Consider the following 21,732-nt stretch of genomic DNA (forward strand, 5'->3'; position numbering starts at 1 on the left):
TAAGCACAAAAAAGCAAGTCTTTCTTAGCAAAATATAAAGAACCAAGAGCTGACCATACTGGTCAACAATAGGCGAAAATTTGTTTTTGTTGCTCCAAAAGATAACCAGGCCGCTAAAAATCATGAAAAACTGTTCATGCCAAAAATGAAGCCGAAAGTCTATAACAGAATGGTTCAACATTATGCCTATAACAAGACATATAAAGAATAATCGATTGCATTCAAGATAAATTAAGATTTCCCAATCAATTCCCGATAAAAAACTCTTAGTAAAAAATGTGATTACTTACGGGGCACCTACTTAATTACATCTTCGTGTTGAAAAAATGTCCATATTTGTGACCAATAGAAGCAAGGTTTGTTTTTATTTTATAGATGATGTTGCTTTATAGAAAAAACAATAAACTATCATCTGGGGCTGCCGTATTTTCTTAATTGGCGCGTATATTTGAATTTTGGTCATGTATTGGCGCTTGGTCAGCTAGTGGTACATTGACCCTAGTTGATAGTGCTTTTAAAATATAAAAAATAAACTAGGTATATATCGCGTAAAAAATATCAAGCAATTGCTACACAGTGGTAAAGATCACTGACTTCAATCAAAAGCTCGTGAGTAGGTACTTACGAATGGATTTGCAGTAAAATAAAATTGAAAATATCAATTTATCACGCAATGCACCTGACCTATCCTTTACAGAATAATCTATGAAGGAAATCATCTTGATGCAGCCAAAAGCACTTCCATTTTCCATCAAACAGGAAAATTATGGTTCAGTCAAGTTAGATTTGATAAGCGATTAGAACAATATACATAAGCAGTTTCGAATAAGGATAATGTTTTAGGGCCGATTTTTCACCGTACCTATTACATGATAATATTAAAATTTCACCTATAAACTGTCAAATACAAACAATTAGAATAAATTTATGAAATGTTAATTTAAAGGTACAAGTCCGAGACGGGCCGCAGACCGCAAACTGCAACAGCAAACTGCAAGCGACACCACTTGTTTCTATGAACATCTATGAATCGCTGTGCGTTGCGTCTGCAGGCAGCAGTGTCGCCGCGCTTAGAATCAATTTCATAGATGTTCATAGAAACAAGTGGTGTCGCTTGGAGTTTGCTGTTGCAGTTTGCGGTCTACGGCCCGTCTCGGACTTGTAGGTACCTTAATACTGTCTGTGGTTTAATACGTTATTCGACGAATAAGTTTTAACTAAGGATTGAAAAATCAGCCCTCATTCGAATAACTTCAATGAATTGTCTGAATAGTGATTTTATTCACGTCGAGAATTTATTTCATGAAAATGAATTGTAGTAAAATTCTTATTTTCTTCGGTCAGATGCTCTTAAAACGTCGCGTCGCTTTATAAAATTAACAATTTAATCGCTTTATAAAAATAAACTCGATCCAATAAACGTATAACAAAACAATAAACATTACAATGCCAGAATAAAAATGTCCTCATAAATTACATACAGACAAAATGGCTGCCATTAAACTGTTAGGAGGCATCATAAAAATTAAGTGCTGCGAGTACCATCTCAGGTGTTATAAATATTCAAAAATGTACTATGCCATATATTTTGTCCCTAACAACAATGTTGAGAACCTTCTCTTTTTAGGAAGTCGTTTTTTTAGTTGTAAGGTGCCTAGGCTTTCAGATAATATACGTTGCATATTATTTCATATTATTTTTAATTTGAATTTTTGCAGTGAACTAATTTAGGTGCATTGAGAGTAAAATTTCAAGGTCGCGTCATGGCAATACCGTCACGTCATGGAATTAGTTTGAATTTTGTCAAAGAAGTTTCACTTCTGACACGTTTGCTCGGCACACACGCTCTTTTTTATGTGTATAAGAATTGCCCAAATCCCATTATATTTTATAGATAAAATCGATAGCTAGATATTATTTGACCTCAGGAAACACGTAACAATTTACATTCGAATTTACCGTCCAAACGAGGGGTTCACTGATAGATTTTCGTCACAAGTACGTGATCAGACACCCATAATCTGCCAGACCGAGACGTTTTTTTTTATAATGTTCCATTTAGTTATAAATTATGGGTAATACTCAAGCGTTAAAAAAAACTTTATCTACTTACTTACAACTAGTAAGAAATACTGACCCTTCGCTTAGGGTCCGCTTTGAACTGGGATTAAAAAGAAAAAAAAAATATAGCCTATAATAACAAAGAATCTTTCTAGCTTAAAAACATTGCACATTTTTTAAGTAATTTTTGTAGAAGACTCTCAAAAGAGTTATTATGTCCTGTATCCTGTAGAATCTAAGCGCAGATTTTTTGTGATTTCCTTCCGTTTTAAACGGTTAAAAAACCCTTTATTCTGTCCAATGAAGCGCGTATAAGCTCCCGTGAGTACCAGGACACCATACAAATACAGGAAGCGGGTATACGTGCTATGCGTCATACATACGTAGGGGTGTGGATAATGGAAAAGGGTCTTTTATAAAACTTCTTTTATACCCATAATAATAATAAAGTGCAAATTGCAGCGTATTTCTAAACGTTAACGAAGGTTGTAATACGTTTTATATGGATTATATAAAGTTACAATTTAATTAATCTAAAATTAATTAAAGTTTTAAATTATGTTATAAGTTGAATACCTACATTTACTTGACTACGCAGACTGAACATAATGTTTTTGTGACAACGAACAAGTTGTATTTAACCTTCCTAAGACATTTTTTGGGTTAAAGTCTGAGTGACTTTACTCTATTTAAAAACTTCATAATAAAAAAATCAAAATAAGACGGGCTTTAAACTCCGTTATATCTTTCAAAATGAATATAAAATATTATATTTAGCAATAATATAACTTTCTACTTGTGAAAGTATTTTCAAAATAAGTACTTTTTTTAAATTACATCCATTTAAAATATAATTTTAGATATTATTTACGTCGTCGTTTCTTAATACCTAATAATTCACAACAAGCGTGGACACAGACAGACAGCCGACAGGTTAATTGAACGTCAGTTTAAATAATATAATTGTTTTATACGTCGTCAAGTCTTTTATTAGTAAATAACGTTAAATCAAACGCTAGCAAATTTTAATTGCGCAGTTGCCAATAAACACCGATTATGGATAATAATAGTGCACAATAAAGTAAGTTTGGATAAATAGTAATTACAGTTACGTGCACAATCTACAAACTAAAATGTCGGTCAGAACAAACAATTTATTAACATAGGAACTAATACAAAAGAGATTTTATATTGTAGATCTTTAACTCGATCCCGTAAAAAAAATTAAGAATTGATTCTCTAGATGATTTTTTTTGCATTATGGATTCAACTTGTAAGGTATGTGTGTTGTATATAAAAAAAAACATGCTTAACATCCTTTTTAATTCTATACAATATAGTCCACTACCTACATTTATATATGTTCAAAATAATGAATTTACTTCTTAAAAATTATATTTCTTACCAACCTACTGCATTCGTCATTTAGTATAAAATCGATACATTAATTAAATATTCTAAAACTCCATTCGACAACCCTATAACCTATTCCACCACCACTCTATCCATCCCGCTTGCACCCGTGCAACTATCTCGCTCGCACATAACTGTCCAGTCACAGGTGATCGCTCAAACAATTTCTTATCGCATAAAAGTGCATAATTCAATAATGATAAATTATAAAACTGTTTCATTGGGGTAAACCGTTATTGTGTGATATATAGGTTAGGTTACTGTATTTTTTTAATTTGAATTTTTTTTTTAATATTTCTTACCTACAAAACTACCATTGCACTGATTTGATCCGGAAAGCAAATAAAATATAGCATTTAGTGTAGATGTAACGATTATGGTAGAATAACCTTTATAAACAAGCAAACAAAAATCAAAATCGTACTTCATTCATACGATGCTTCAGCTCTCACAACCTCCACCACGACACCAATGTTAAAATTTGTTTTACAAAATGTTGTCTTAAGTTTGCATCAGAAGGTTCTGACAAAATAGGTTCTTCCGGAAATTAACCACAGACAAACATAAAAAATATCATGTGTATTTTAGGTAGGTACCGTTACCGTGAAAATGTACCTTCAAGTATTTCATAAAATACTGTATAATATATACACTATATATAATTAATTATTAACACATCATAAGAAAATTTCAGTTGATGAATCTCTGACAAATGTTTATTTGTCAGAGATTCATCAACTGAAATTTGTCAGAGATTAATCAATTGCGGAGTCTACTTTGTTATTAAGTGCGTGAGCACGTAATAACAAAGGTGAGCACTTAATAACAAAGGAAGGTGACTTCATGCTTAGTTTAGAATAACAAAGAGAATTCTAATTATTCTATTAACATTCTAAATACCTTTATATAATATTCAATAAATTATATTTAAACAATGTTATTACGAAGGTGTAGGAATGTGATTAATAATTTATTATACACCCAAAGTCTGCCTACTTACTTAAATCATAGACAATTATATTCTAAACACTATAAACAATAGAATAAATAATACATTTAGCTCAAGGTTATTACGAAGGCTTTGTGTTGGATAAAAACATCAATTCGGGTAACAGGAAATTGGCTTTTTGAAAAGATAACAGTTTTTGCGTACTGGAAATAGGTAACATGCCAGAATAAATGAACTGTATTTCTATTCTTCTATACTTATATTATAAAGAGGAAAGGTTTGTAGGTATGTATGGTTTTCACGCATAAACTACCGAATCGATTATAATGAAATTTAGCACACATATAGACTATAGAGGGTAACTTGGATGATTTGATGGACATAGGATAGGTTTTATCCCGGAAATCCCACGGGAACGGGAACTATGCGGGTTTTCCTTTGAAAACGCGGGCGAAGACGCGGCGAAAAGCTAGTTATTTATAAAGAGCAAAGAGGTCTTCTTTGATTTTTTTTGGAAAGATGTTTCATTCAAAGGATTTTCTTCGTTTGAGTTTTCGGGAATACCTAGGTACTACTTTTTTAATCAATATCTTTGGTTCAGCCTGTGGCTAATTAATGGAATACAGTATGATTAAAATTAAAAGCAAAGTTTTATGGTACGAATTAACAAATTTTAAAGTACATATATACTTATTTCCGATAGGTACTTATATTTCAATTCCTATTTAAATGAAGCAGATTGATTCTAAAAATAAATAGACAGTTATAAAACCCGATTGCTGTTTGCATGTTAATCGTTGATGTTTTAATGCTGTTTTAGTCTATTTCTTCTAACATCTTCTATTAATATTAAAAAAAGAGATTTTTTATGTATTTCAATATAAAACAATTTCACTCAAAAACTGCTCTACTGATTAAAAAAAATTTATAGTAAACTCCATCTCTACCGAGCAATAACATAGGTAGCTTCTAGGTTACTTTTAAAATTTTAACCTTTGTCAACCCGGGCGAAGCCACGGCAAGCGTTTAGTTTTTAATTTATTCGTATACAATGCCAGAGAATCCACACACTGTTCCAACACATAATAAACGTCAAGTCTCAAGCCATGATTAAATAATTATTAATTAGCTATATATACATAGTAAAAATCGTTCCAAATGTTTCAACCGAACTTCCAAAGGTCAACGTAACTTTCAAAGCCATAAAATGATTAAATAACTGGCATAATATGCAGAATTGAAATAACATTCCGGGATCGACCACGCGTCTATTATCAACCGCTATCGCCAGTTAGCTGGAACGAATCGTGCTACATACATACATACATACGTACAATCAGATACCGTTCAACTATGTTGTAGAGTACTGAATGTGGCTCTGGAAAATATCATATCCTACTAATATTATAAATGCGATAGTTTGTGAGGATGGATGTATGTGTATGTATGTTTGTTACTCTTTCGGAAAGCTAGTTACTAATACTCATACTACGAGTTTCTTGCCGTCTCCTCTATGTAGAAACATAGAGAAAAAAACCAAAAAACTGAAACTTCAATCAGAGAGAACAGCATTATTCGGGCCAGCTTATGTAAACTCATTTATTTATTCAATTAGACTTCTTCTAGAAGCACTTTTGAATTCATAACGTAGTTTTACCATTTACCACCGATTATATCATAGGACCTGTATACTCGATGTACCTAAACTGTTCGAAAAGTCAGGATAAATTATATAATGAACTAATCGTATATTATACTAGCTTCCGCCCACGGCTTTGTACGTACATCCCCGTTTTTCCCCGTTCCCGCAAGAATTTCGGGAAATCCTTTCTTAGGGGACGGCTACGTTATGACATCTACCTGCATGCCAAATTTCGGCCCAATACGTCCAGTGGTTTGGGCTGTGTGTTGATAGATCACTATATCAGTCACCTTTGAGTTTTATTAATATAGATTAATGTTATTCCTCCAAAACTTTTCTAATTTCCCAATGTATCTAGATAGATAGAATAAGTACTCTCGTATAATTAAACACAGGAAAATGGAAGTCGAAGCCTTAACTGCCCAATGTCCATCCACAGCTTTACATCCATGTAACTTCTTCATATATGAATATTAATTCACACTTCCTGAGATGGCAGTGGAATAATTTATTATTTAACCTGCTATTACCCCGCTCTGTAGCTTATGGTAGTATCATGTGATTGGCTAAGAATTTATTTACCTTTTTACTTATTTTATAAAGTAATGTAGCTCTACAAAATACCATATTATTTTAGAAAAAAAAAGTGAAGTCCCATGTCCCCTATTGGGGTAAGGGGCAGATGCATTGTGCATACATCTGTTTCACTGATCGTTTTTCTTTAGGGACAAGTAGGTGATCAGCCTTCTGTGTCCTGCCAGACCGAGACATTTTTTTGTCTTCGTCTCCACCGGGAATCGAACCCAGGACCCCTCGGCTCTACGCAAACGCGTCAACCACTGTACCAAGGAGGCGGTCAATATTTTTTGGTGCTAAATTAATTAGAAAGCAGTTAGCATTACTATAATTTTTATTTTTAAATTGCTTAAAAGCAAAATAGACAATCCTACCCAAAAACTACAAAAAGACGACTAGGTATATCCAAATAACTGGTCATATGCACAAAATATAACGCTATTCTCTTAATTTAGATACATAATTCAAGATCTAAAATCCAAATTCTCTCTACGAACTAAATTCCTTCGCTAATGTGATTATAAACCTAATAGAAGGCATCATTAAACTGCGTCACACCAATTTGGAAGCAATTAATATTCTACCAACGGAAAGTCCCAAAGATAAGGAATACGGGAAAATGATCAGCCTTGTGATTATATGGCCTTCTCGCTCCACGTATAAATCGATTGATGACACATACAATTAGAAATAAGTATATACGAAAACATTATGCTTTAAAATGTTAACAGAAGTTTTGTTATTATGCTTAATTTTATGTCCATCTACAATCTACATTCTAAAATGTTTTTTGCAGTAACCTACCTAAATAAATCGGGTAATTTCGAAGTTTTAAACCAAAAAGCGAAAGACGTTAAATTTCTCACTAGCTGCTCCGCGCGGTTTCACCCCCGTGGCTTCACCCCTGTTAATCGTAGCGTGATGATATATAGCCTAACCTTCCTCGATAAATGGAATATCCAACACCGAAAGAATTTTTCAAATCGGACCAGTAGTTCCCGAGATTAGCGCGTTCAAACAAACAAACAAACAAACTCTTCAGCTTTATAATATGAGTAAAGATTTGTTACAGAGTTTATTTCAAATCTAATTAATAAACCATATATAATTATATTTTTGAATAGTATTTTTATCAATCGTGTTAGTTTGTAGTTAGATGTTTCCAAGTAATAAATTTTCTATTATATCTGTACGGACAGTATCTCAAAACTATAATTATAGACCTATTGCTATGAAATTACAATAAAGCCGAAACATAAAATTCAATTAATACTTTGATTCTACGAAATTAATTAACATGTCGGTACATTGAAGTCACGATTTCATGAAGATATTTTTTGTATTGAACTTAAAATGTATCGCAAAAACTGATATTTCCTACTTTTGTACCTTACTTTAAAATATTAACGCTCCAGACATAATAAATAATAATATAAAGATACGTATACCTATTATCCTAATGTGAAGTACCGTGCCCCCTTGTGGGTAGTGGGGTGTGGACAGAGGCAGATATGTCGCAGTCATCTGTTCGAATTTGCCATTTGATTGAATGACTAGCGCCTTCATTGAATGGCTAGGCCGAATGTTGAATTGACGAGCGTCGCTCATTAACATTAATATGTTTAACTTATCCATTTTTCTTACGGGCTGAAATAGCTAGAAATAGGTAATCACTAATCAAGTAATCAGCCTTCTGTGTTGAGATTTTTTTTACTTGGAATCGAACCCAATACCTACTAAGACAGTGATTTTAATTTCTTGTGATTAAAACAGTAGTAGGTATAAAGATTTTTACAGACAAACTTTATTTTCACGATTATGTAACTACTTTAAATTTTTTTAGTTTAATTACATAATATAAAGAGAAATTCGAGTGCTAGACAGTTTTAAATTTAAATGAATATCACGCTAAAAGTATTTCATTGTTATGAGCATAATCAAAAATAAATTAATTAAATGTAAATAGGTATAATTACATAGTCTTTCTCATTAAGTGAATTTTATTTTTAACTTTACCTTTCTATATTAGTACAAAATTATAGATAAGGAAGATCCACAATTCGATTAAAAAAACTAAAATGATTACTAGTACATATAACAATACCTATAGAGTAAAAATATACAGAGTGTAAATACTTAATTTTACTTATCACTCTCACTTCACAGTGCTAGGTCTAATTACACTATCCACAGAATAATCGTACATACCTATCTCATACTAGTTACATATCTCATATCTAACTACTCTATGGTAGTAAACTATTTTATTTCGATTCAGAAGCACTTTAAGAAGTCTAATTTTGTAAATAAATGTTTGAGTTGAGCCTTGATTCAATACTGCACAGATCTTGTCTAGTCTATAAGTTTTTAAAAGCGTATATATTTTGATGTCTTTGTCCTCGGATCAACAATTATGAAAATTACGAATGTAGAAAAAGATAGAGTGCGTTCGATTTACATTAAGTTTTTTCATTATTCTATTGACCCGAGCTATTCAAATATATAAGAATTGATCGTGTGTATTTTTGAAGTGAAAACTTCTTTAGCGTCGTTGGGTATAAATCTTAAACTCGCGTCAGGACACGTGGCCTGATCGAAAAAGCGTAAGACGGATGTTTTTTTTTTTTTTTAAGCCCTTATATTTCATGCGTAAGACGGATACCATTCCAAAATATCAAACATGCTGAACGTTAATAATCAAGTTTTCACTTCTGCCGGCACTCCCGGAGTGCAACCCGTCTTTTTTCTTTTTTGAATGAATGGGCTTCGAAACTACTGGACCGATATTCAGTAGGTACAATTATATTCCCAAAGATATCTAAATTATTCCTGACTGATTTATAGGCTATATTTTATATTGCTTCGATCCCAGGTCAAATCGTAGCCACACAATAATTTTACTAACCTTTTAGTCAACTATAACCCAGTCTGGAGAGACTTTCAGAGCTAATATTATATTTATTTTTATTTATTTACTATTTATTGTACAAGTCTTATAAAATAAAAGTAAAGCAAAACCATTTAAAATGTAAAAATGGCGGCCTTATGGCTCAAAGCTATCTCTGCCAGGCAACCTTATATTATAGAATTTTTTATAGATCAAGCGTGTTAGCCTACTAGAATTGGAGCTAGTATTAAATATTAGTTCACAGGTTTCAAGGAACAGTGGATATCTGTAATTGAATAGAACATAACAACATTACGACTAATTCCAACCTTGAACGGACCGGCCTCGCTGGAAGTTAGAGGAATTGGAGCATGATGCTACAGTTGTGTTTGGAAATTGACATTTTAAAATCTTGAAAAATACGGGTGTGTGTGTCTATGATTTTAAATAATATTTAGATAACCGTTGTAGAATTTAAACAATAAATTTTAAGTGTAAAGATCACGACATAGGAACAGGTAATAGTTTGTGTGTGATCTAACAGTTCCGTGATAACCTAAAGTGAATTGTAAACATCTATCTAAAAAAAAACATATACATATAAAAATAAATGAATTACCATTATTCATTACTGGAATTGTCAACCAGATCGTAATCCCATTCACAACGATACGTAAACAAAACAAAATATTGATACAACCGGCTTCCTCATAAAGTGACAATGTGATTGATTTGATAAATATCCTGTGAGGTTTCCTGTGAAGAACATTGAATGCTTTGTGTGTGTGTGTGTGTGTGTGTGCTTAGTTAATATCAAGATTACGGTTTATACTGAGCTTAAGTTGGTGGGAAATATAAATTAAGATTCTTCATTTTGTTTTGCTATGATTAATTATTACTATTTTTTGTAAAACATTGATTTGTAAATAAATAAACAATTATCTAGATTCTAGTAAATTGATATTCATAAAAATGATTCGTCATTAAAATAAATTTATTTAAACATGAATTTTAAGCTTAATTATTATTACATAAAAAATACATAAATCATAAGCAATACTTGAAAGTTGGCTGAACCAATCTCAGTAAAAATTGAAACATTTAATATATCTTTATACGTATTATTTAATATTTCCCAGTCATCATTCAATTTGTCAACTTTCCCCTACTTCCTACAACACTTTTCTCCAACAAGCGCACGCAGTGTGACGTGTTATTACCACCCTCTTACTGATCATTATTAAATATCACTTGCTATTTTTTATAATCATACTAGTGGTTCGCCCCGGCTTCGCCCGTGGTACCTACATGTTTACGTTTTTTTTCATAAAAACTATCCTATCTCTCAAGTTGGATCGAACTGCACATAGTGTGCGAATTTTATTATAATCAGTTAAGTGGTTTAGGAGTCCATTGAGGACAAACATTGTGACACGAGATTTATATATATTAAGATGTTATTGTACATTTCAGAAAATTTTCTAGTTTTTTTTGAACGTTCGTATACAAATTTAGGATGACTCGCTTACATATTTAGATGACGCGTCTGTTTCTTTGCTTACCTGTGTTTTATATTATGTTGTAAACAAGTGAGTAAGGGCTGCAGGAACTTATTCATACTACATATGACTCATAAAATTAACTGGTTCTTCATTAGTGGTGCAATAAATTCTTATAGGTCATTGACTTTACCTGCAAATTTTCAGAAAATAAATATTATTGAACAATAACAATAATTTGATTAAAACATAACCAGAACTTTTTATCAAGTGAATATAAATAAATTGAATAGAAGTTATTATGAAACTGTTAATTAGGCCGCCACTTATCAGTCACCTTCACAGCTCAATTACTAAACAATTTCTTACCCATTTAATCAGATAGCGATACAAGCCAATGAGATCATTATAATACAAACATAACTCATTCACTGTAACTGTTTCAACTTTTTTGTTTCAGATAATAACGGAGCGGCGATAGTGCAACCTCTTTCTTTCGCTTCATTTTAAAAAGTGTTCGATTTTATAATCTGTGTTCTGTGCTGTCAGTTTGAAAAAAAAATTGTGTTGTTTGCCAGTTTGAAAAAGGAATCTATTTTTAAATAGTGTGAAAACTTTTTAGTTTTAAACAAATTCGTTTGACAGTTATTAGTGTATTGTGCGTGTGTGTGTATAATGTCAGAGTATGGGTGAGCCAACCATACATAAGACCTGCGTTCGGGTTAACTCAGCTGACGACAGCTCGAGGGACGAAGTCGACCATGACTTGCCAAAGAGGAATCCTTTTATACGGGTATGTATTGCTGTGATATACATTTTTTATCATACTAAACGGTGCAAATATAATTAACTACTAAAGTTATTTCTGAAAGAAAACAAACTATAATTCGAACATCTTTTACAATTCTTCTCTTATGATTAATCATTTAGTAGTAAATGATTATTCATAATTAGTTACCTACATTTTCATTTTTTAACACCAGTAAAAAAATATCTGGGATATGTACTGTCAAATTGCATTATGTGCTTTCATCTAAATCAGTTCAGCCGTTTCTACACAATCGAGTATCAAACATCAAAACTCTCATCACAATATTAGTAGGGTACTAGGTAACATTTGATTTACAAGAAAGATATGAAACATGTCCGTTTGTCACGACATCATATCTTCAGTTGTGCAATTTCCCAGTAAATGCATGTAGGTCTGTGTGCCGCGATTGTATTGTTATAATATAATTATTTACATGTATTTGATTCTTAAGTTATCTACATTGATATATCTATAAGTATCATGCTAATAATAAAAAGTTGATTTGTGCTTTAAAATGTTTGTCAGGAATACTCAAAAAATACTGCACCAATTTAAATACTCCATCAACCTGCAAAAACCTACATTTATGCTAATTGACAAATGATTAAAAAAAAACCTAAAAAGTACGCTCCAACATAAGTGTACCAAGTTTGAAATATCTGTCCGTTTAAAGTAGGTCAAAATCCAGTCTAAGGGTCGCATACAAACATACTTATGAAGCTATAAAAAATCTTCTTTCTAATATTATTGTTGATGTGAATTTATACAAATAGAAGTAATAATAAGAATCGTGGGAAAGTATCTAGATAACACATATATTTGTTAACGTTTATGTTTGATAAAATATTAGATAACATTTAATCTATTTATATACTTAGAAATAAAACTCATTCAACAGTGATATAGATAGTAGTTTCATCCGCATGGTCAAAGAAAATCAATTTATAAAAAGTACCCCATGGGTCATGTCACTCTCTAGCTTGCTCACTATACAGTTAGGTTCATAAATCATCATCCGTTGTGACGTGAAAGAAAAACAAACACACATCATCAACATCAGCCCATATACGTTCCCACTGCTGGGACACGGGCCACCTAAGAGGGTACAGGCCATAATCCACCACGCTGGCCAAGTGCGGGTTGGCAGATGTCACTTGTCGTCGAACTTTTGATTCTTCGACATGTCGGTATCTGTTTATCCGTTTACCGTTCGAGCACAATTTCGTTACTTTCATATAAAAAATGAATCGCCAAATGGGTTGCTAAGCGCAAATCTCGAGAACAACCGAACCAATTTCGTTAATTATTTTTTTATAATATTCCTTGAAGTGCGAGGATCGTTCTTAGATAACCATAGAAAGAACGTACCTAAATATGTATGTATCACGGGCGAGGCCAGGGCGGACCATTAGTTAATAATATTAGTTAGGAAGTAAAGATACCTATACTAAATACTTGTTTACTTCGTCTGAAACCATAGTAATTATACAACATAGGAAGAAAGTATTTCCCGCCAATTTTTAACTTTCTTCACTACAGGAACACTATGGCTACCTGTCAAGACGGGAAACACATACTAGTTTTTCTACACCACCTTCTAGGATCTAAGAAAGTGGTTTGTTGATTTTGAGGAAACGGAAATGAATGTTCTCATTTTCCCCATATATATGTTTGATCATCTATATTTATACTGAATTAAATAAATATTTCTGAGATAGTTATTTTTGCAATAAATTCAAATATGCTATTTATTTGCGCATATAATATAACTAGCTGTTCCCCGCGGTTTCACCCGCATTGCTCCGCTTCTGTTGGTCTTAGCGTGATGATACTATATATCATATATCACCTTCCTCGATAAATGGGCTATCTAACACCGAAAGAATTTTCCAAATCGGACCTGTAATTCCCGAGATTAGCGCGTTCAAACAAACAATCAATCAATCAAACAAAAAAACAAACTCTTCAGATTTATAATATTAGTATAGATAACAACAGGTCGTTACTGTAGAATTTAAGTAATTTCTGTCATTTTAAACCCCGAAACCTAACCTATAGCACAGTTGACAGATATATTATACTATTGTGCCCAAGAAGCTTATTGTGCCTATAGCATGAAACGCTCCACAGACCACATACAACTATAAGCTTGCGCCACGGCGTTTAACGAGTCTGTGTTACCATTGTCTATCCACTAGAAAGTTATTTTTCCCACATTACATTAACGAGGCTGTTAAATTCTTACGAAATATCATCGATACTTTCACTGCAATTTTTTTGTTAGAAAAGTGCATTCTTTGAAATTGCAATGCCCTTAAAATACCTGTAAACTTAAAGTGATTTATCAAAATAGGCTATTCAGTATCCAAAATGTATAGATCAAGAAATTTACCATTTACCTATGTGATTTAATAATTTGCTGATGATTCTCAATTCCGATCTATATCAAAAGATCGGCAACTGTGTAAAGAAATTAAATGAAAAATCTCGAATTTAAAACTTTTCTATTCTTGTAAACTCCTTCTTATTTATCTATACTATAATATTATAATGCTGAAGAGTTTGTTTGTTTGTTTGTTTGTTTAAACGCGCTAATCTCGGGAACTACTGGTCCGATTTGAAAAATTCTGTCGGTGTTAGATAGCCCATTTATCGAGGAAGGTTATAGGCTATATATCATCACGCTATGCTACGACCAACAAGAGTGGAGCCACGGGGGTGAAACCGCGCTAGTTTATAATATGGAACTTCCCGAAATGTAAACTTATATACAAGTTTTATCAATCGATTTAAAACCAGCGATATAGAGTAATTTTAAAAATTGTCACTTTATAAGGAAAATTTATGAACAAGCAGCATCTTAATAATTATTGATTTAATAATCGCATACAATCTGCAAAAATTACTAAACCCAAGCGAAGCCACGGCACACAACTACTCCACCAGTACGGTGACTTCAAAAAGTTCAGACTGATGTCTGATGTAATCGTATTTTTTTGCTCCGTGCCCCGTTTGAGATAATTCGTAGCACTTACATAGAGTAAATAAATGTAGAGACTTTTCAAATTAAATTTTTTATACCGTCTGGTAGATTGTCTACTCTGTATTTTTGTTAGGAAATTTGTGACGCTTCAGGAGTTTCGATATTATAATTCGGTATCTCTTAAAAAATAGGAAGAACTTAGTCTTTAATTATTCTATGGCACCAATCTTGCAATATCACTAGACTAGAGAACAATAATTTCTAACACAAAAATGAACCTTTCTTCAAATAAAAATGGGGAGGTATAGGCACAGGTCCTGAACTTCTTTTTTGCAAATTAATGTAGAATAAATCCTTATAAATACGCAGCATCTATTCTCACCTACTCTACAAGGTTTTTGAACTCACTCATTCATTCGTAAATTCATTTAAGTTGACCTCAATCGAGTTTTGCAAGCGCCAAGCCTACCTGTACCCTGAAATGCCATACCATCCTAACCGACACACATGTCCACACAAATTTACGCCCTAATCAACCAACATAAAGCTTATTATCCCATCGGTGTATAAACGTCATTATTGATCAATCAAATTATCATTCTATATGTACAAGTACATGTGATTTAAATTCCATTACATCCTTTTATGACAAATTGATGTTTTTAAGTTCGTAACGTGTTTAGGCAGGAACGCAGTAATTACGGCCAGATTGACCAAAAGTGCTATAATATGGCATACCGCATAATTGAAAGGTTTTAAAGCTGTGCTTTTTGTGGTATGATGGAAGGGGACTGTGTAGCGGTAATAAGTTTTAATTTTGATTAAATAATACGAAAAATTGTTATATGATTAGGTAATATCTGTAATCTGTGTGGCATCGTGACTCCCAATGTAATTAGAAATTTCAGTGTGATTTATTTTGTTTAGTAGAGGTTCTCCTCTACATATAAAACAAAAAAAAATATAAATCTGTAATCATAATAAAAATACAATCTTTATGCATCTTATTCCATTTTCATTTATATTATGAAAACCTTAGTTTTTGGGACCGATTAAACTTTTACTATCGGTTATTTCAAAATATTTAACTACGCAACAAACACAACGTAGGCAAAGTCGGGTCTCTACCAATATAAAATTTTCATTGTAAAGATAAAGCTATACAATAATATGCAAATGGCATCGCATTCCCATCTACATTGAGGTCGGTCGCGAGGTCTTTTGTTATTATCATTTATTGGTATCTAATGCTGCATAAATAAATACAATTAATTTTTTTTGACGTGAAACTTCTTTAAGCGCGTTGATTTCAAGGTAAAATTTCATGGCATCACCGTCACGTCATGGAATAAGGCGACGATTTTTGTATCTTTGAATCTTGTCACAGAAGTTTCACTTCAGAAACGTGTGGTCGGCACACACGCTCTTTTTTATCTTATTGGTGAGTACGAAATTTTGAGTGTTTTAAGTTTTAACCTTGTTGTAACGCATGAAAGTGCACTGTATTATAATTTTTTATATTTTTTAATAACTATTCAATATAACCAGTCGATGCAGACATATAAAACCCTATATATCCCTGTAAAACCATGGCGATGCCGGGTCAGCGGCATCGCCATGGTTTTACAGGGATAAGTTTAAGGATTACTGTTATTAGATAACTAAATAGTAACTTCGTTATATACCTGTACTATTAACTATTCTGTGGTTATAGGTGTTAATATAAATTATAAATCTTATGTAGTAGGAAACTTTGAAAACCAGCCGTACAAAAATATAACAGCAATTCACTTAAACTAAACTTTGCTAAGTAATTCTACTAGGCGCATAAAAATTTCAATTTAAATATGCACAAGCGATATAGATCGGAATTTATGTTATTATATATTTTTCGATCGAATTAAATTATACATACATCCATTAAAGAAATGCATATATATAGGTAGTAGGTACAATAATTTTATATAACTGTGGGTATATAGTTAAATAATAATAATTTTATTTTAATATCTATGTAATTAAAACTAGTTTAAAATATTATGAAACAATTCTGTTATCATGCTCTTTAGCTGCATGATTTTAGAATAAACTTAATTTCACTCTAGTATATATAAGTACTTATATTTTGTAATTGTTGTTTAATATATATTTAGATTTATTTAATTCTAATTTGTGAACTACAAACTAATTTGTTATCATATTGTATTTACCAATCTTTCTTTCCGTTACAAATCTATATTCCCTACAAAGTTCTACGCACGGAGTTAGAGCGCGTTTGTATCGGTCAGATGGGCGCGCGGCTTCCGTGTTCAGTGCTTTAAGGGCAAGTAGCTACCGCAACTTGGTTCGTGGAATATCCGTGCGGATAATATTTCGCAATGTGTTTTGGACTTTGGTTGAAATATTAGATAACATAAAGGAGAAATAATAATCATTATTATATAATTTTGTGTAACTTCACTTCACTTATTCTGTAACCAAGTTAATTACAATAAAATTAAATTTGATTATGAGCTTAATTACTATGTAATTTCTGTTTCTGCTGACATTTTCAATGTCTATACAACCGTCTCATGACGAGGATTTAGTTAATATGATAAAGATTATCTTATGATAATATTCATTGAGGAACAATTTTTTTCAAAATGAACACTATTACAAAGCTTTACATAAAAAATAGGATACAGAAATTACTGATTAGTACGAAGACAATACTTATGCTCTATCTTGCTTTCCGTCCATCAAAACTTCCATTAAAAGCTCATAGAGTCCATACGCTTCCATCTTCGCCTTAATCAAATCACGGTAAACGCACCACAGTTGGAAGCCACATTCCCGCGCGGACGCGACGCTCAGCGCACGCGCATCGGAGTTATATAAATAATAATATTATTATTTGTGAAGTGATTGTGCTAGTGTCTGTTATTGTGTTTTCTAGTGGTAATTGTGCTATTTAATGTATTTTGAAAAAAAAATAAAATTCATAAAAAATCAATACAATACACTTGAAGGAAATTAACCTGAAAATGAAATTCGGTCAAAAAAAAAAATTAAAATAACCCTACACGAAAGTTTTAAAATCATTAGCTTTCTCAATTGGTTTTTTCAGTGTTAATAAATTATTAATTCCACAAACGGTATATATGAAAACGAACTTTTGCATTAGGTAAATTCATTTATAAATATATATAATTTTATAATAGAATAAATAAAATAACAAACTACAGGAAATAACCAAGAATTGATTTCTAGTAAAAGACTTCAACGCTCCACTACCGTTTGGAATATAATAAATCAATATTTATTCGTAACTAATTAACATAATAACTATAAATAGAATGTAGAAATATACTATAATATATTAGGAAGTTATTTATAGCCTTTACAGTTAACAATATTAAATCTATTTTATCGGAAAATTTCCGAAAACACGCAAATAAAATTTCGAAAACTTCCCGCCTTTTTAAAGCATATAAAATTAACGTACCCATTAATCAGATTAAACCAAATTAACCCATTCATACTGACGAATTACGCAACAAGTTTTAAACGAAAGTATTATCCAATCTGGTAAAAGTAATTTATTGTTTAGTTAAAAGCCGGTAAAGTTTAGAAAAAGGTCATATTATTCATCACTTTTCTTACTTTCTTACTGACCGATGACTCGAGGTTTTGGACAATACGAATTGGTTGTTATTTAACTTTCGCACGACTACGGTCGCGGTTTATGACATTCCTATATTCACTAACCGACTAACCCCCGGTTTCACTCGTAGTACCCGGATCCGGATGAAAATTAAAATCAACACTAGTCTAGGTACACATTCAAAAATAGTTGTTAGCATTACCTACTGAGAAATAAAATTTCATTCATAGATGGCCCAAAAGAGTTCGGGCATCTCCGCAGATCACAGAAACTAAAGGGGCATCTCCATTCTCCATTTAAATAAAATTTCGCATGTACCTATTGTAAGATCAAAGATACAATTCTACAAATCTACAAATTTAATAAAATAAATGCAATAAATAATAATCAACTTCTACATTCCATTAGAATAGGTACTTGCATATAGGTAGAAACAATAATACGTACGATATTTTGAGCGTGCTCTGTCCCGCTATAGAATAATTTTTATCTGGTCGATTATATTATCGATATTCTTTACGAGATGATACGAAAAACGAAAGATTTTCTCCTTTGAAACCCAGTTTGGATATCACAATATGTCTTTGTATGCAACATTCATTTTAGTAACGTTAAATCTACCACAAAGATTCAAGAGAAATTTTATACTATACGTACAGTCCTGATTAAAAAGCAAGCAAACATACAAAACCACTCACTCGTTAATGAGTAACTAGATGTTTAAACACCATTAATAATATTACATTATAATTAATATAAGTAACTTCAACAAGCTTAACAAATTACCTTAGATAATCTCGTCTTAATAATACGTAAGTTCGCATGTATGCTAAGATGGATGTTTTTATTCTATCACGCAAAAACTTAACTATTTTATATAAATTCAGTAAAGAAGATTATGAAATGATAGGCCACTGTTAATCTAGGTGCTACGGGGCGCAGCGCATTGCAAATTTTTATATAACTAGTTTTCTGCCTGCGGCTTCGCCCGCGTTTTCAAAGAAAATTCCGCGTAGTTCCCGTTCCCGTGGGATTTCCGGGATAAAACCTATCCTTTGTGTTAATCCAAGTTACCCTCTATATGTGTGCTAAATTTCATTGTAATCAGTTCAGTAGTTTTTAGTAAAAGAGTTACAAACATACACACCTGTACGTACACAATACACATACCTTCTTACATTTCCTTTCCTACCAGGTTGCCTGGCAGAGATTCAGTTGTTCAGCAATAAGGCCGCCTTTTGTACAAATGATGCCTTTTTGTGATTTTGTTCTTTTTTTCTGCTTTGTCCATTCATGTTTGTACAATGAAGTGTAATAAATAAATAAATAAAAATAAATAAATACCTACATTCACAAACTTTCGCATTCATAATATTAGTAGGATAATACCTATTATTGTAGCAATAATATCTTGATAACAGTTCCATCTATTACTGTTAAACAGATTGGAACTTGAAGGCAATAGGCTAGAAACAGTTTTAAGGCCATCATTCTGACTGATTTAAAATCCTACTAGGAAATACAAATCTGCATTTTAATATTATGTTCCAGCTGCATCTCTTGCTGATAATGTTTCTAATACCTTCCTTGAAATTTTCATACAATATGTCCAAATAAGCTAAATAGAATATCTTTATAAATGCGAAAGTTTGTAAAATAGATGAAGGTATGTTTGTACTCTTTTACGTGCTTTTACGAAATATTATTGGACGGATTTTAATGAAATTTTACAGTAATATAGGTTATATACATCGGACTAATATCAATGCTATAGTAAATAGTAATACCTGATCTTCGGCACAACTAGTAGGTAGGTATAGTATATTGTAAAATAATATACATTTAAGTTATAGAAATACTTGAATTTGATCTTACCAAGACACAGCTTCCCATAAAAAAGTGTGAAGTCCCATGTCCCCGTAGTGGGGTAAGGGGCAGATGCATTATACATACATCTGTTTCACTGATCGATTTTTCTTTAGGGACAAGTAGGTGATCAGCCTTCTGTGTCCTACCAGACCGAGACATTTTTTTTTCTTCGTCTCCACCGGTCCAGGACCCAAAAATCGAACCCAGGACCCCTCGGTTCTACGCTCACGCGTCAACCACTGTACCAAGGAGGCGGTCAAAAAAAGCGGCTTTATGGGAAGTTGATAGTCAACTATTAGCTTCCCATAAAGCCTAGCTTAAATAATGCTACGTTTACACTCTCCCGGTTCTAACTCAATGCATTAACAACCTACATTACAACATCAAATTGGTCGTTTTTTCGCTTCAGGCGTTCAGAGAAAACACTTTCTTTTCGAAGTGCCTCTTACGTTTTGTTTTTATTGGTAACACTTTCGAGATGGTGTTAACGGTTCTTTATATTAATGACGGTTTGATGTTTTCAAAACCTTGGTCAGTATCTAGCACAAATATTTCCGTACCCTTTGATTAAAAGATTTTTGATCTTAATTCTAACAGAATGATTTTGAATCAAAATTCAAATAATTTAAATTCAAATTTAAATTCAGATGAGACAAAATACCTAAGGATGGATAGTATGACCCGTCATCTACTGACCGCGCTTATCAATGCTTAACTTTACCATCTCGATAAAATATATTAACTACCACGAAATGCATAGGGCATAACAGTATCGTTATATTATAAACAAACTTTAAAAACCAATAAATAACGACAAAATAAACATTACAGCAGTCTAACGTAAACTAAATTCTTATAATAAACACAATCAAAGTTGTGTCATATATAGTTTATCAAAAAACTTGCAACAAATATTTTCCATCCCATAGGTATTATATTGACTTATAAACACGAATAAATGACACACAAATCGACTCTATAGTTTTTATGCAAGTACAATAAACGAGTGTAACTTGTGATGGTGACCAACGAAAACATCATGAAAATGTCCTCTTTGATTATGGTAAGTTTTTAATTATAACTTTTATCAATAATATATTTCATTTTTGAAGTGAAACTTCTATAGACGCGTTGACAGTAAAATTTGAAGGTCTCGTCATGGCAACACCGTCACGTCATGGAGTAAGGCGACGATTTTTGTATCTTTGAATCTTGCCAAAAGAAGTTTCACTTCTGGCACGTCTACTACACGTATTTCGAGTGTGACTTATTTAAAACAAGTCAAATGTCGATCTTTTATACGTATGTAGGTACAAATGTTGTAACATATTGGTAAATAAATATTTTCTACAATAAAAGGTCACTGACCTTCCTGGGGTGTCTGCTACTAATCTAA

The 21,732-nt window shown here is 32.1% G+C and overlaps 1 protein-coding gene across 2 annotated transcripts in view; it reads left to right on the forward strand.

The window, feature by feature from the left end:
* Positions 1-21,732, forward strand: part of LOC123701620 (rhophilin-2) — a 68,750-nt gene that overhangs the window by 6,487 nt on the left and 40,531 nt on the right. Inside the window, exons 1-2 of one of the 2 annotated variants that reach the window (XM_045649102.1) lie at positions 17,709-17,761; positions 21,266-21,399. In XM_045649102.1, the coding sequence (XP_045505058.1) occupies positions 21,355-21,399 (45 nt within the window). In that variant the 5' untranslated portion in view covers positions 17,709-17,761; positions 21,266-21,354. Of the gene's footprint in view, positions 1-11,487; positions 11,821-17,708; positions 17,762-21,265; positions 21,400-21,732 lie in introns of those variants that run through there. The other variant, XM_045649101.1, reaches the window with a different exon arrangement.

The sequence above is a fragment of the Colias croceus genome, chromosome 22, assembly GCF_905220415.1.
Source record: "Colias croceus chromosome 22, ilColCroc2.1".
NCBI lineage: Eukaryota > Metazoa > Arthropoda > Insecta > Lepidoptera > Pieridae > Colias > Colias croceus.